This window comes from Toxotes jaculatrix, chromosome 15, assembly GCF_017976425.1.
Source record: "Toxotes jaculatrix isolate fToxJac2 chromosome 15, fToxJac2.pri, whole genome shotgun sequence".
NCBI lineage: Eukaryota > Metazoa > Chordata > Actinopteri > Toxotidae > Toxotes > Toxotes jaculatrix.
Genome location: NC_054408.1, coordinates 12,621,904 through 12,635,477, shown reverse-complemented (window position 1 = coordinate 12,635,477; position 13,574 = coordinate 12,621,904). Strand labels below are relative to the sequence as shown.

At 38.4% G+C, this 13,574-nt stretch overlaps 3 protein-coding genes across 12 annotated transcripts; 2 read left to right on the top strand and 1 right to left on the bottom strand.

Annotated features, from left to right (window-relative positions):
• The first annotated feature begins 849 nt into the window (after positions 1 to 849).
• On the top strand, positions 850 to 6,170 carry nostrin (nitric oxide synthase trafficking). Its single transcript, XM_041056476.1, has 16 exons — positions 850 to 917; positions 1,085 to 1,170; positions 1,273 to 1,356; positions 1,575 to 1,637; positions 1,742 to 1,823; positions 1,912 to 1,974; positions 2,879 to 2,977; positions 3,079 to 3,204; positions 3,419 to 3,517; positions 3,608 to 3,733; positions 4,198 to 4,306; positions 4,446 to 4,534; positions 4,659 to 4,784; positions 5,091 to 5,346; positions 5,451 to 5,543; positions 5,633 to 6,170. Exons 1-16 carry the CDS (start codon positions 891 to 893, stop codon positions 5,767 to 5,769), a joined length of 1,665 nt encoding a protein of 554 aa, XP_040912410.1. The 5' UTR covers positions 850 to 890; the 3' UTR covers positions 5,770 to 6,170.
• Positions 6,171 to 6,380: 210 nt separating this feature from the next.
• On the bottom strand, positions 6,381 to 10,758 carry spc25 (SPC25 component of NDC80 kinetochore complex). The gene is made up of 7 exons (XM_041056525.1): positions 10,651 to 10,758; positions 9,583 to 9,754; positions 9,181 to 9,246; positions 8,718 to 8,864; positions 8,481 to 8,606; positions 8,118 to 8,216; positions 6,381 to 6,816 (listed from the first exon to the last, which is right to left on the bottom strand). Exons 2-7 carry the CDS (start codon positions 9,731 to 9,733, stop codon positions 6,692 to 6,694), a joined length of 714 nt encoding a protein of 237 aa, XP_040912459.1. The 5' UTR covers positions 9,734 to 9,754; positions 10,651 to 10,758; the 3' UTR covers positions 6,381 to 6,691.
• An 851-nt stretch (positions 10,759 to 11,609) lies between these two features.
• On the top strand, positions 11,610 to 13,102 carry LOC121194016 (glucose-6-phosphatase 2-like). 10 transcript variants are annotated; one of them, XM_041056513.1, is made up of 5 exons: positions 11,610 to 11,827; positions 11,909 to 12,018; positions 12,094 to 12,147; positions 12,250 to 12,411; positions 12,535 to 13,102. In XM_041056513.1, the coding sequence occupies exons 1-5, from the start codon at positions 11,610 to 11,612 to the stop codon at positions 13,044 to 13,046; spliced, it is 1,056 nt and encodes a 351-aa protein (XP_040912447.1). In that variant the 3' UTR covers positions 13,047 to 13,102. The 10 variants fall into 10 exon arrangements, with proteins under 10 accessions (XP_040912447.1, XP_040912441.1, XP_040912444.1 ...); XM_041056507.1 differs by having other exon boundaries at positions 12,094 to 12,159; positions 12,253 to 12,411; XM_041056510.1 differs by having other exon boundaries at positions 12,094 to 12,161; positions 12,258 to 12,411.
• The last annotated feature ends 472 nt before the right edge of the window (positions 13,103 to 13,574 follow it).

The window sequence follows — 13,574 nt, the reverse complement described above, 5'->3', positions numbered from 1 at the left end:
GTCTGTGGTCAGAATTCAAGTGAAAGGGGTCACTCACAGGGAGAATTATCTCTCATCCCCTCAGCTCTACAGAGCATTTTAGCATCTTTCAGATTGTTTTGGTCTACAACCTAATTGTTGTACTGTACCTGTTCAGCACCTGACAGCAGACAGACACAGCAACTAGTGGGTGAACATAGTGGAGCTTTGAGGAGCTAATGAGCCATATTTTTCCCTTAGAAATTGGTTGGGACCAAAACAGAGCTAAAAGGAGAGTGAGTGTTGGATTTACAGGATGGGTGCAAACACAAATCCATGCTAATGCTAATGATGCTCTGCCTTCTAGATGTGTAAATAAGCAGCTGTCCAGTAGCAAGTTCACCTTATTAGCTAAAAGGGTTTTCATATGTCAGTGTTGTGTTTATAGCTTATTTTCACTGCTCCAAATAATCCAAAAAATGAATGCCAAAGATGTCTCAGATTACCAGTATTTATAACTGCATTATTACCAAACACACATAAACCAAAAGTTTTTCTCACTGATCGCTTACAACTGATCTATAAAGGATTTAAATGATTCACTAACCATTGAGAAAGTGTGACCTATCAGAAAGAAGCACTATTTTTTCTTTTTCTGATTTTTTCACATAGCTTTCTAGGTTTTGAGTGAGAGATAAAAGCATGAATGGCCTTTGTTTTGTGTTTACATCTTTCCCTTTCTTTATACCTGTGGCTGGCTAACTTGCCCTCCAGCTCGAGTTTACATTTGTAGCTCCTTTTTTTCCCTCTCACTGGAATTTTCCTTTGTAAACTGCACTGACAAAAGCTCAGGTGATTTCCGCATGAGTGACTTTGGGAGGAGGGTGGTCAAAGTTTCAGGTCCAAAGTCAACAAACAGCCACAGTCTTAAGATGAAGGATCCTATCAGCACCTGCTCTGTGAGTATTTCTTCTAAAAAGAGTTAGTGCAATGGTGTAAGGAGTAATATTTTTACATGGACTAAATTGTAAGAAACAGGTGTCACAACTATAAATCCTTATCAGTTTGAACTCGATTATTGCTCGATGGCAAAAAATCTCATGGAGCCTTACTCATTGTTTTTCAGTATAACCAACTGTATCAGAATGTAAAACGATTTTCAAAAACCGGGGAGTACTTCTGCAAAGAACTTATGGCAGTTTTTCAGCAAAGGTAGGTTGAGACAGTTACTGCATTCAGACTTCAGACTTAATGACTAAAGAAGTTATTGTTTGACTCAGTTATTGTCCCGTCTGCAACCTTTTCCTGTTTTAGGGCTGAGCTGGAACTTACTTATGCTAAAGGACTGAAAAAACTGGCTGGCAAACTCATCAGGGCCTCCAAAGGAATGTCAAACAAGTAAGGGAGGGTGCTGAATTTTTAATTAGCTCTTTCTTTTGTCTGTTTTGTGTTCAACATGACCTCTTCCTAGGGACTAACTGCCATGTGGTGTACAAAAATAATGGTATCATGGGAAATAGCATGCGCCGAGTAGGTTAGAAGTGAGGAAAACACAGGTGGGTGTCAGGCTAATTACCCCACAGCACTAACCTTTTCCTGCTGGCTCCCCACCACAGTTCCACCTACAGCGCCTGGTGTCATGTGTCAGATGAGATGTACTCAAGAGCAGACGCCCACAGGTAGTTTTCAGCCTGAGTTCACCTCGTCACACGTGCCTGTCCACAGATTAAACAAACATAAGGGAGATTTGGTGTTAAATATGGCGTTGTTGTTTTCATTCCAGATCATTAGGAAATGCATTTCAGCAAGAAGCAATACTGGAAATACGACAACTCTTAGACGAGCATAATAAGAGGAAGAGACCCGTATGTAATTTCTTCTTTTTTTTTTTTTAGTATCTTAGTTCTAGCTTCCAGTCATAATGTGTCTCTAACCTTTTTTATATTTCAAAAGCTTGACAGTGCCATTGAAAGAACTGGAAAACTTGTTACTGCTAATTGGAGTGAACAACTCAAGGTAAAGAATCTTCTTACAAAAAGGCAAAGAAAAAAGGAATAAATATTGGAGATAAGAATCAGCTATTGTGGAGCTGCTGCAGAGACAATTATTATCATGCTAATCCATAAAATCCTTTATCCATAAAATGTTGGTGTGGCTGGAAACTATTGTTGTATGTTATAGTAACCTTCACAGTGAAGCCCTTACAGTTTATGTAATGTACTATACATACTTGCATAATGCATTACTATAAGCTTCAATAATGCATTACGTTGTGTTAAAACAGTGATGAGCCATTAAAAGTAGGACACCAATACTCTACAAGGTCAAGGATTTCAAAAGTTCATAATCACTCTATTCATTTTGCATGACGGGTCTTCTAAAAATCCTGGTGCTGCCATGAAGGCATTACAATTGGCCATGACCACACTTTCTGCTCATTATGTTGACAGAAAGGACCATAATGCTCATGACTTTATAACCTCTCATGTAAGATTGGTGTTGATCACGAGCCTCTGGGTTGGGATGTTTGACCTTGTAAAGTGTTATGACCATACTTAAAAAGATTTTTAGCTGTTGCTATGAAACCTCATACATCATGAAGCTTATAGCCACTTTTATGCTGCATTATGAATGGGAGATGACGCCTTTTGCAAGTATTTATGAAGTATTCATTGAAAATGGTAGTGATTTTATTTTTGTAAAATAACCGAGAAAACACGCCTATAGCTTTGTCTTTATATAATTTACAATACGGAACAATTAACTGCATAAAAGTTGAAAAGTTACAGATTAGCTTGACAAAACTCAAAAATGCAAAAAACAAAAAAAATGTTTTAAATCAGATGTAAAGCACAGTCATTCCTTATTTACCTATATCATTGTTATGCTGTATGTGTATGTTTCCTCACTTCTAAAACAGATAAAGAAGAAATTAATTGGACTAACAAGAGAACATGAGGCTCTCTTCAACTTTGTTGAGAACAACAAACACATTTGCACAGAAAAGGAAAAACAAAAGGTACAGTAGATGGTTAACATTATTTTCATCGTTACGAATACTTCCTTAAAAAAGCTGTCAGCGTGGTCACAAAAGACATTTGTTATTGTTCCTGACAACAGATGCTCAATAGACTGACTAAGTCGGCAGAGATGCAGGTGCGGGTGGACGAGGAGTACTTTAATATCAACATGGAGGGTCATCAGACGAGACTCAAGTGGGAAAACACACTGAAAAACTGCTACCAGGTGCTGGGGAAAAAAATGCTTTCCTAGTTCTCGTTTTCGCTATGACCGTGTTTTCATTTTCATTATACTTCAGGTTTAGATGACAATCATCCAACTGAAGGTGATATATCAGGCTATTACATGCTCCACAGGGTGAACGACAAGGCCAGTACTCTGAATAGGGATTGAATGTGCCGTGCAGAAAGCATCCCAGCACTACTTTCTGCTTTTTCAGATCATACAGGAGCTGGAGAAACAGCGAATTGAAGTTCTGTGCAACATTTTGAATCGATACAACCTCCACATGTCCAGTTTTGGGCAGACCCTCAAACACGTAAGGCATCTTGACATTCATCCTGCTCACAAATATACACTAAATCTCGTGATGGATATTGTAACTTATTTATACTTCTGCTTCCTCCAGGGCCAAAGACAGATAGAACAGCAGGTCGAAAAGGTGGATATGGATAAAGACATACAAATCCTGGTGGAAGAAAACAGAGTCACAGCTGAAGACAACAAAGCTGAGTTTCTGATGGCTGATTATTTCGTAAGTCTGCAATTTTTACTCTCAGAATCTACCGCTGCAGTTCGAAGAGAACTTTGTCTGCAGGCCACAGACTCATCCGGTGACTCACCCATTCAGACATGCCCAGTCATCCCTGCAGGGGATGTCTTTTTGATGGGAGTGTGCAAGCTGCTCATACAAAGATGTACTTGTCATTTTGTGACAAGGCCTGACATGACAGCTGCTTTTTAGTTTCCTAATGTACATTTACTGTTTTTTAATGTTATGTTGTTCTGAATTCAAAGTACTCAGGTCCAATTTGAACAAATGATTTAATTACATTTATATACTGTATAATAATGTGCAGAGTGCAATGCAACAGCAGTGACAGCATGTTTGTAAAATTTCCAGGAAACACTTCTTTAATCAATGCTAGTCCAAGACTATCCAATCCCATTACAGATGTGATTTGATAAATACATGTTATGTGTGTTCTGGTATATCAGGAGGAGGACAGCAAATCACTGATGGGCAAAGACCGAAGAAGAGAGGCCATCAAACTCAAGCTTCAACGTCTGGAGGACACTATTACAAAAACAAAGAAAGACTGTGAAGGTTATCTGAGTGGAAAGTACACAATATTATTTTATGAAAGTGGAAAGAATTGTATTTCAGTATAACTGTGGTTTATAGTAGACAGGACTAAGTAAGGTTATTCAATTTGTTTCTAAGCCCTTTGACATTCTTGTTGCAGGAATTGAAAAACTGATGAAAATGTACAGTGAAAATCCTTCATTCTCAAACCAAAAGAACCTTGAGGAAACTGAACAGCAGCTTGATGAGGTAAACAGTGTACAGCGTGTGTAGAAGGGATGGATTTTGGTGTTTGCAGATGGAGAGTTACTTCAAACTGATAACATAAAAATTAAATTTGCTGAAGCATTAACTGTTATCTTGTTGCCTGTAGAGTACTCTAAAGTTGGATCTCCTCGAGGCAGCTCACTACAAACTCTCTCTATCACTGTCTGAACTAGAAGGAAAACCCAGGTCCTTTCACCGATTTAGTGACAGCATTATGAAATGGAAAGACAAGGTAAGACTACACATATCATCTTCAGGACAGACTGTTGGTATATCTTCTGTGGCAATTTATTTGGTTAGCATGGCATGTTTGTGATTGGAATGCCTTTGGCCTAAGTAATCCCCAAACTATTAATAAAAGTCCTGGTGTGGAAAAATCACCCTACAATAGCTTATAGTTTATTGGTTATTGTGTCAATAAATATACTAAAGATCTGCCACATGTGATCCTACTTGTGTGTTTATTTTCCTCCGAAACGTTCCTAAAGAGAAATAACAACGTAGATCAAGTATAACCCAGACTATTACTCTTTCAAAGGACTGCGAGCACAGCGTCGTTCAACTCACTCGTCAAGTCAAACTCAGAAGGACACCATTCAGATCCCGACAGTCACTGAGAGCTTCCATCATTTACAAAGGACCCGCTCAGTTTGTGACACAACAGTCTGCGGAGCCTTCACCAGGTCCCGGTGACCAGGTCACCACCACAGATTCAACACATGAAACTGAAGCTGTGGAGTCTGGCAGCACTGTTAATGGAGCCCTGCCTCACACAGATGATGGCAAAGGAAAGGGTAAGACATTTCCAGAGCATCAACACACAATTATTTATTTCTAATCACCTAATTTGGAAATTTACAATAAAATTACAGCAATGAAAAATATGAACTCTTCACAGGTCAAACAGCATCAAAGCTGTGCAGTATAGGAAAATGCAAGGCAGTATATAATTTCACACCTGAACAGGATGATGAACTGACTTTGAAAGAAGGTAAGTCGCAACTCAACTGCAGATTCTCTAAAACAACAGTAGAAGTTGACAGTTTAAGTAATAAAATAATTTCTGTTTGTGTTTCTCAGGAGATCTTCTAGACATTTACACAAAAGAGGACAACGGTTGGTGGTTTGGTGATCTTAACGGACGGACTGGCCATTTCCCATCAGCCTATGTTGAGGAGCTGCCTGTGTTAAGCAACATCCAATCATCTGATGCCTGACTGACCCGACACATGAACAGCAAAATATGCGTCACCCTTAATCAAAAAGATTATTAACATCATTAACATCTGCAATGAAATGGTGGTGATTGGAGGCCTCATACCAAATAAAAATACAGATGAAGTTCCTGTCTACGTACTAATGAGATTTGTTGCTTTAAAATACTTAATAAAACCAGTATCACTCAGTTCAATAATACATGCTCCTCTGCTGACAGTCAAGATCTATTTTTTTTTGTCACTAGTTTCTGCAGTTATTTTTTAATGTTGTTAAGATTCATACTTTAATTTTTATATCCAAATAATTGTTTCCTTATTTATGCCACATTGTGTACAGCCAAACTCAGCTATTGTGTAGATTTTAATAAAAATTTGTGTTTATGGGAAATAAATGAGCAATAATATTTTTAAAAAATTGATTCTATCAAAATATGAGTGATTACTTACTTTATTTATCTTTACTTCCGAAGAACATCTAGACATAGGTAGTGATTTTATTCAGATATGAGTAGATATAAGAGAGAGATAAAACACAGTGAGGCTCTGCCATTGGATTTTAAACAATGCCAAATACAGTTTCTAGTGAACTGTAACATGGCCAGGCTCAGAAACACTGAGACAGGACACTTGTGCCTCAAACACCAGTAATTATTTAGTTAGAAGCCCAGATTATTAAATACAGCTTGTTAATTACTGCCCACAGAAGTGCATCATAAACCCATATGTACATATTACTCTTGAAAAAGCAGATAATGTGTTGTTTACAGGGATGTAGGTACAGATTAAAAACTGTGTTGCTTTATATTTAAGCTGATTAAGAAGAATGTGAACAGATTCTTGAACATGAGGTCCTTGCTTACATTAGTCCACATTGCAGCAAGAATTTCCCTGCACAGTTCCTCGTCCTTCCACCCGTCCAGTCTTAGCAGCGTGCCTGAGAGATAAACTCCTTCCTGACATTTGCCAGGAATGCTGGTAGGTTATTGGTCTCCTGAAGCCGGCTCTCCAAGACTGGCAAACACGCGAGTGGGGGGTCACTAGACACAACTGTAGAAGTAGAAGACTTAGGTAAATCTTATGGAAGCCATCTCCAATGCTTACTGCAGGATAAGACTATCTTTTTATTTTTGTCAAGTCCCCTGAAAAGACCTAAACTATATTAGTCTGTTTCTCAATAATCTTTAACTTTCCTGGCACTCATCCCCACACCCATTTGTTCCTACTGACAACATAAATGTTTAAGAGCTGGTCACAAATATATAGTTTTATTACATTTTAGCAAATGTTATTCAAACAGGAGTAAACGCTACATATTTTAAGGACTACTTTCAGCCTTGGATCAATACATCTTTGGTGTTCCAGTGAGTATTTACAGCAGCAGGACAGTGTATATAGGATTGACCCAAAATATACTACAGCGGTTGTGTTCATGAGAATGAAGGAACATGTGAGCCAGTAGAACAGAGTGTCACATATGTGTGTTTATAAATAGTTTTTGAACAACAGTGAAGCTCTATGGCACACAGAAATAAGTAACATGAGGCTTTAGATCAGTGATACTCATTGCATGGCTCCCGAGCCTCGCGCAGCTCACCAAGCTTTAATCAGCAGCTTGCATGTCAGCAAATAATTATACAATAATGCAGTCAATTACAATAATAAACACAATCCCTAAAATAGTCCAAACAGCTACAATATTCATACACAAGATGGCAGTAAATGCTACAAATACGAGACCTACCCTAACTCAATGCAATGTTATCAGTTTTGGCCCTATGCGGCACCACAATGCCAGAAGTGCTGTTGGGTTATTTGATTTCTATTCAAATAAAAGTCCCATAATAGATGGAGTGAAATGTGGCAGTGTGCCAAGAAGAAAAAAAACAAAGGGTCAGAGCATGCTGCAGCCAAAAATCAAAATGAAGACTACAGGAGGAGAGTAAATAAATGAAAGGTACAAGCTATGCAAGATGAGGAGAGGATACTTCAAGAAAAAAAGGACAGATGATTTTTTTATTTGTCCTCCACGTGTCCAACCTTTTGTGTTCAATACGTAATCAAGCCAAGTTCTGATGTTTCACAGTAAAGGTGGATCTCTTACTGACTGTGTCATGCCAGTGTGGCTACCATGACCAAGACTGCTTTAGATACACAAACAATAAGTTTCAGATGAAATGAATGTTTGCCTTGGTCTTTTTCCCGTGATAATGAAAAAAATAGAACACAAGCAGACCAATTCTTTAAAGGAGGGAGATAAACTGATATCAGTAGGTTGGTTTGGTAGCCATAGTTTCATTATAGCACAGTTTTCTGATATACAGTATGAGTGTTTCTGTGCTGGAACTTACTCTGGTACGATCCATCTTCTTTAATCCCCATTGTGACAATATAGGCACTGTCCTGATCTGAAGGGTTGATATTCCGGAAAACGAACTGCAACTTTTCACCTTTACAAGGACAACAAACGCACTCTGTAAATTCTGAAGTCATATTTACTTTAAACTTTAGAAAGAGTCTGGGCTTCACTTAAGACAATCGACAATAACAGTTAGCTTCAGGCAAGAGAAATTCTGACTGAAAAAAACTGAATCTGAATTGCTCAAAAGTGCAAATCCCTAAAGTCTCCATCATTATTATTTGACGCATATAAACAGTGATGCACTCAAGAAAGATTCTGAACATAGATAGGTACATGTTTATGTTTGACATACCTTTAACCAATTGTGTTTTGCCGAGAATTGTGCGAATCTCCATCCCCAAATGATCCTGAAAGACTAGTCTAGCTTTCTGGAGATTCTTCAGTCTGTCTTTGTTTGCTTTGTTTTGAGACTCAATTACTGAAAGAAAAAAAAATAGTGCACGGGTCAATTACTAAAACAGCTGTATGCTACAGTTTCAAAGTAAGTTGTGATCTACACCATTACTTTAATTTTAAAACATCAACTTACAATCTTTTCTCTTGGATTGTTCTTCTTTAAGTTTCTCTATCTTCTGAATAATGTCATCCTTCTGCATCTCCTTCTGCTGAATCTCAGATATCTCTTCAGAAATGGCATCCCGTTTCTCTTTCACAAATGCACTTTTTTGTTCCAAGTCTGGGGAGCAAACATCGCTTCAGTCAAAGCACTTCACATAAACAATGGAGCTTGTGAAGCTGGATTACAATCTTTTCAAGATTCAAGAGTCTTGTCCCAAAACACAAGCACAGGCCTTTAGTATGCATCAAAAAATGAGAAATTATTCAGCACAACATAACATTTTTAGTGCTGGAACAAAAATACAGATGGTGTGGGGCTACAACCAGTAAATTCATCAGTCTCGCAAAGATATAAACACTGAGCTACAACTGAGTGTTTGGCACACACATAAAACAAAAATGCAAATGCTTGGTGGCCTAATGCAGAAACTCACCTCTTTTGAATGTCTGTATTGTCTCAAACAGCATCTCATCATCCTTACATTTCTTTAAACACGTATCTACACCAAAGAAAAACAATATCAGTGATTGAACATCCAAAGAAGCAGAACCTAGGACAAGAGCCGTTCTTATGCCAACCTTAATAACTGTATATGAATGAATAACACCGGTTGAGGAGTTTTAAAAATTACTCTATGACCAACCCCCATGGTTAGAGGTTACTGCATAAAGGAGGGTTTGCTTCAACATTACATCGCGTTACAACTAAAAACATGTTCCACACTATACCTAGTACACATGGGCTACACCTGCCTACTTAACTGTCAATGTTCTGAATCGTCATGGCAATTGAAAGAACAAAAAAAAAACATGAAATATGTGGACTCAAAACTTACCAAGTGCAGATTTCACAAATTGTCTATGGGACTGGCACAGCTCTGTAGTTGTGTCTATTATCTCCCCATATGTTTTAAGCTGTTTGTTATGGATCTCCTCCATTGCACTGGCGAACCTGACACTCATGTTTGGATCAGTTATGGACGTCATGATGTTCGGGGGTCTGACAAACTGTGATAAAAACAACGGACAGCTCAATGTCCATCGTGTGCACTTAAAAGAACAACATTATTCTCACTTTGCATTAAACCTTTGTAAAAAATAAATAAATAAATAAAATATTATATATTGCTTACATGTTGTTGACTATACATTGTTACTGGTAATGTCACCAGTGTGTATTTGTGATTTACACATTTAATGCCTGCCTACAAACATTTCTGTCGGGATGATAATAATAAAGTTGAGGCTAGAGAAAAAGAAAAACACACACAAACAGACTTGTGTTGAGCCAAAGTTCAATGCATCAAAGCTGATGATCTGCAGCCCATTTACTGTAAATATTACTGTTAGGATGAGGGCTCCAGGCATCTACTATAATGTTAAACAGTAAAAAGGTGTAACACAAATCAGTACTCCCATCCACTTTAATACATATACAACTGCAAACCTGTAAGTTTGTATAACTGTATAGCTAAATTACCAGACAGTGAATTAACAGTAGTAGGGCTGAAAGCTCGAAGTATATTAAATGGACTCAACGAAGTGGAGATTGTTTTTTATCGGACTTTTATTAAGCATAAGCAGCTTAAACGTTCATGTCAAACCAGTTCGACGTTAACGTTAACCCGTGTGAATTGACGAGTAACGTTAACATACAGAGTGGTGATTTCACAAATTCACTGAGATTAACTGAGTAACCGTTAGTACCTTAACAGTTTGAGTGGTAAACACCGACTAGCAACGTTAGCAGGTTAACGCTAACGTTAGCTAGGAAACATTAGCGGTTAGTTAGCCGTAGATTCCTCACAGTTTACTTTCCTTACGCAGCAATAGGAAACATTTGGCATGTTAACAAACTGTCATTAGATAAAGCAAGTAATTTTACATTCGGATGTAATACTCACAAGTTTTAAAATGCCGACGTTTGCACCGTACTTTGATTTGCGTCTTGCTATTGAAACAGCCGTTATTTTTCAAAAATCGGCGGTCTGCAGACGGGAGGCGGGGACTGCGCACCGGAAATTACGTTTTATTGTTTTTCTTCCGCTTATAAGTTAGCTGGTCACATGTCAGAGGCGCACAATTTTCCATTAGTTTCCTTCAATATAAAATAGTCTACTATTTTAAGTTATTTGCTGCTAAATGTTAAAATGCAGGACAGTCTTGAGCCCCCCCCCCCCCCCCCCCCCTCAACAATGCTAAAATTGCACTTATGTCTTTGTTGTGATTTTACACCACCCTGTGGTGAATCTTCAGAAGTTCAGGAAGCCAGACTCCTCAGCAGCACCAAGTTAAAAGTACTATATAGAAGCATAATGTTATTACCAATGTTGTATATGCAGATGGTACAAAGATGACTGCACTTTTAACATGGAAAGAAAAACTAATGATTACAGGTCAAGCCAATATGCTCAGCTGTGGAGGCCAGATGGACTGTGTTTTGCAGTTTCAGTATTATGGGAAGCCCATTTTGTTGCTACGTCCACAGAGTATGAGAATATTAATGAGGCTGAAAGGATCCAAGGGGTTACGTGGGGTACTGTCTCCTTTAGTGTGTCCAATGGCTAATATTTAACAATCGCAAAAGCAATGGTCTGTAAAACATCTAATGGCTCCACAGTCAGGGTGTAAACAGTTTTTGTAACATCCTAAAATGCTGAGCTCTCATGACCAGGGAACACATTATTTCACTCCTTGTGGGTTCAAAGCGAATAGCTTTAAGTTGTTGCCATGGCTCTGCTGAATGATTCATGAGAGCAGTTTGAGATATAAAGCTATCTCAGGTGTGAAAAGGCTTTATGGTGCTTTGACAGGTACTGAGAAAGCAGCTGTTGCAGTCGTGCACACAGAAAGGGAACTTCAGATGGATATTGTCTACAGCAGCGGGGTGCGGGTTATACAGCACCTGCAGAACAACTACAGGGAATATCACAACTTCCTCAACTTCATGTCAACTGTGGGCGACCCTCGTAATATTTTCTCTGTTTATTTCCCCCTCTGGTTCCATCTCAGCCACAATGTGGGCACCAAGATGATATGGGTGGCCGTTATTGGAGACTGGTTCAATCTAATTTTCAAATGGTAAGCCAACTCAGAGGTTAATATTTTCACTTTCAGAGCATTTTGTCTACACATTATCTTTAATCTGCTACTTGTTTTTAGGATTCTGTTTGGTCAGCGACCTTACTGGTGGGTCCAAGAAACTCACTTCTACCACAACGATTCTTTCCCACATTTGGAGCAATTTCACATCACATGTGAAACAGGGCCAGGTTAGTAGTGTGTATACAAAATATTTTAGCTAATGCCATTGAAAGCAACACTAACACTGATATTTCTTTCCACAGGTAGTCCATCTGGTCATGCCATGGGTTCATCTTGTGTGTGGTATGTGATGATCACCTCGGCTCTGAACTTTACCAGGCCTTCCTCCAGTGCCACATCTGCACAAAGTTTTCAGAGGTCGGCAGTTACATTGCACCATACCATTATTTGAGTGGTTTCTTCATTACTGGTTATGTGTAAATACGTCTATCCTCTCAGGTTTTGTTTTCTGAGGTCCGGTCTGTGGATGGCTTTTTGGGTCATTCAGATAAGCGTCTGCATCTCCAGGGTTTTCATTGCAACACATTTCCCACATCAGGTTATCCTTGGTCTTTTAGCAGGTGAGTTTCATCTTGCGTTCACAAACAGACTGTCTGTTGTAAGCTGCTGTAGTTTATGTATGTTTGTTATGTATGTATGTTTATGTTTATGAATTAATATTTGTTTTTTTCTACATTGTTCAGGTATGCTGGTAGCTGAAGTGTTTGATCACATCCCCTCAGTCTACAATGCAAGTTTGAAAGTGTACCTCCAGACCAACGCTTTTCTTTTCTCTTTTGCTATTTGCTTTTATCTGCTCCTCAAACTGATGGACATTGACCTTCTGTGGTCAGTTACTAAAGCCAAGAAGTGGTGTGCTAACCCAGAGTGGATCCATCTCGACACCACCCCTTTTGCTGGTCTTGTGAGAAACCTCGGAGCCTTGTTTGGTCTGGGCTTGGCAGTGAACTCTGAGATGTTCATTCAGAGCTGTAAGGGGAAGAATGGCTACAAAACCAGATTTAAACTCATGTGTGTGACGGCAACTCTCACGTGTCTGCAGCTGTACGATTTCATCAAAATGCCCACTCACACTGAGGTTCTGTTTTACATCCTGTCGTTTTGTAAGAGTGCTTTAGTACCTCTTGGTGTGGTTGCCATTATTCCTTACTGTGTTCATTTGCTGATTGGAGACGAGGACAGGAAGCTAGCTTAGATTATGGAGGAATGGAATTTGCAACATTTCTCACATCGCTTTTAAACTAGTGTTAACGAATACAAAATGGATTAGATCCTGTCAGCAGACAAGTGGATAGACTTATCACACTTGTCAGACTGTTAGATAAGGTTATTGCACAGTCACATAAGCACTGAAACTGCAATATATGTTGAAATAAGTTACATTACCGGGTCAGAGTACTAAATACTCTAATAAAATGTTTTATGTGGTCTTCATATGATGAACATAGGAAAGTATAACATGTAACCTTTTTTGTGTTTGTTTTACATGTACAGTATAACCAATTGTATGAGTGTATATGAGAAACATCAATAATATATGAAAGATTGTAAATAAAACTGTTAAGATTTTTAAATCAATTTGGAAATCATCGTTTTCTTATTAAAAAGCTCCTTTAGAAAGTATATATTGCCTTACTTTCATTATTGAGACAATGTTGCCCCAAGAGACTTTCATTTTGTCCACAAATACACACCAGATTTAGGGTTTAGTATCTTGCTTAAG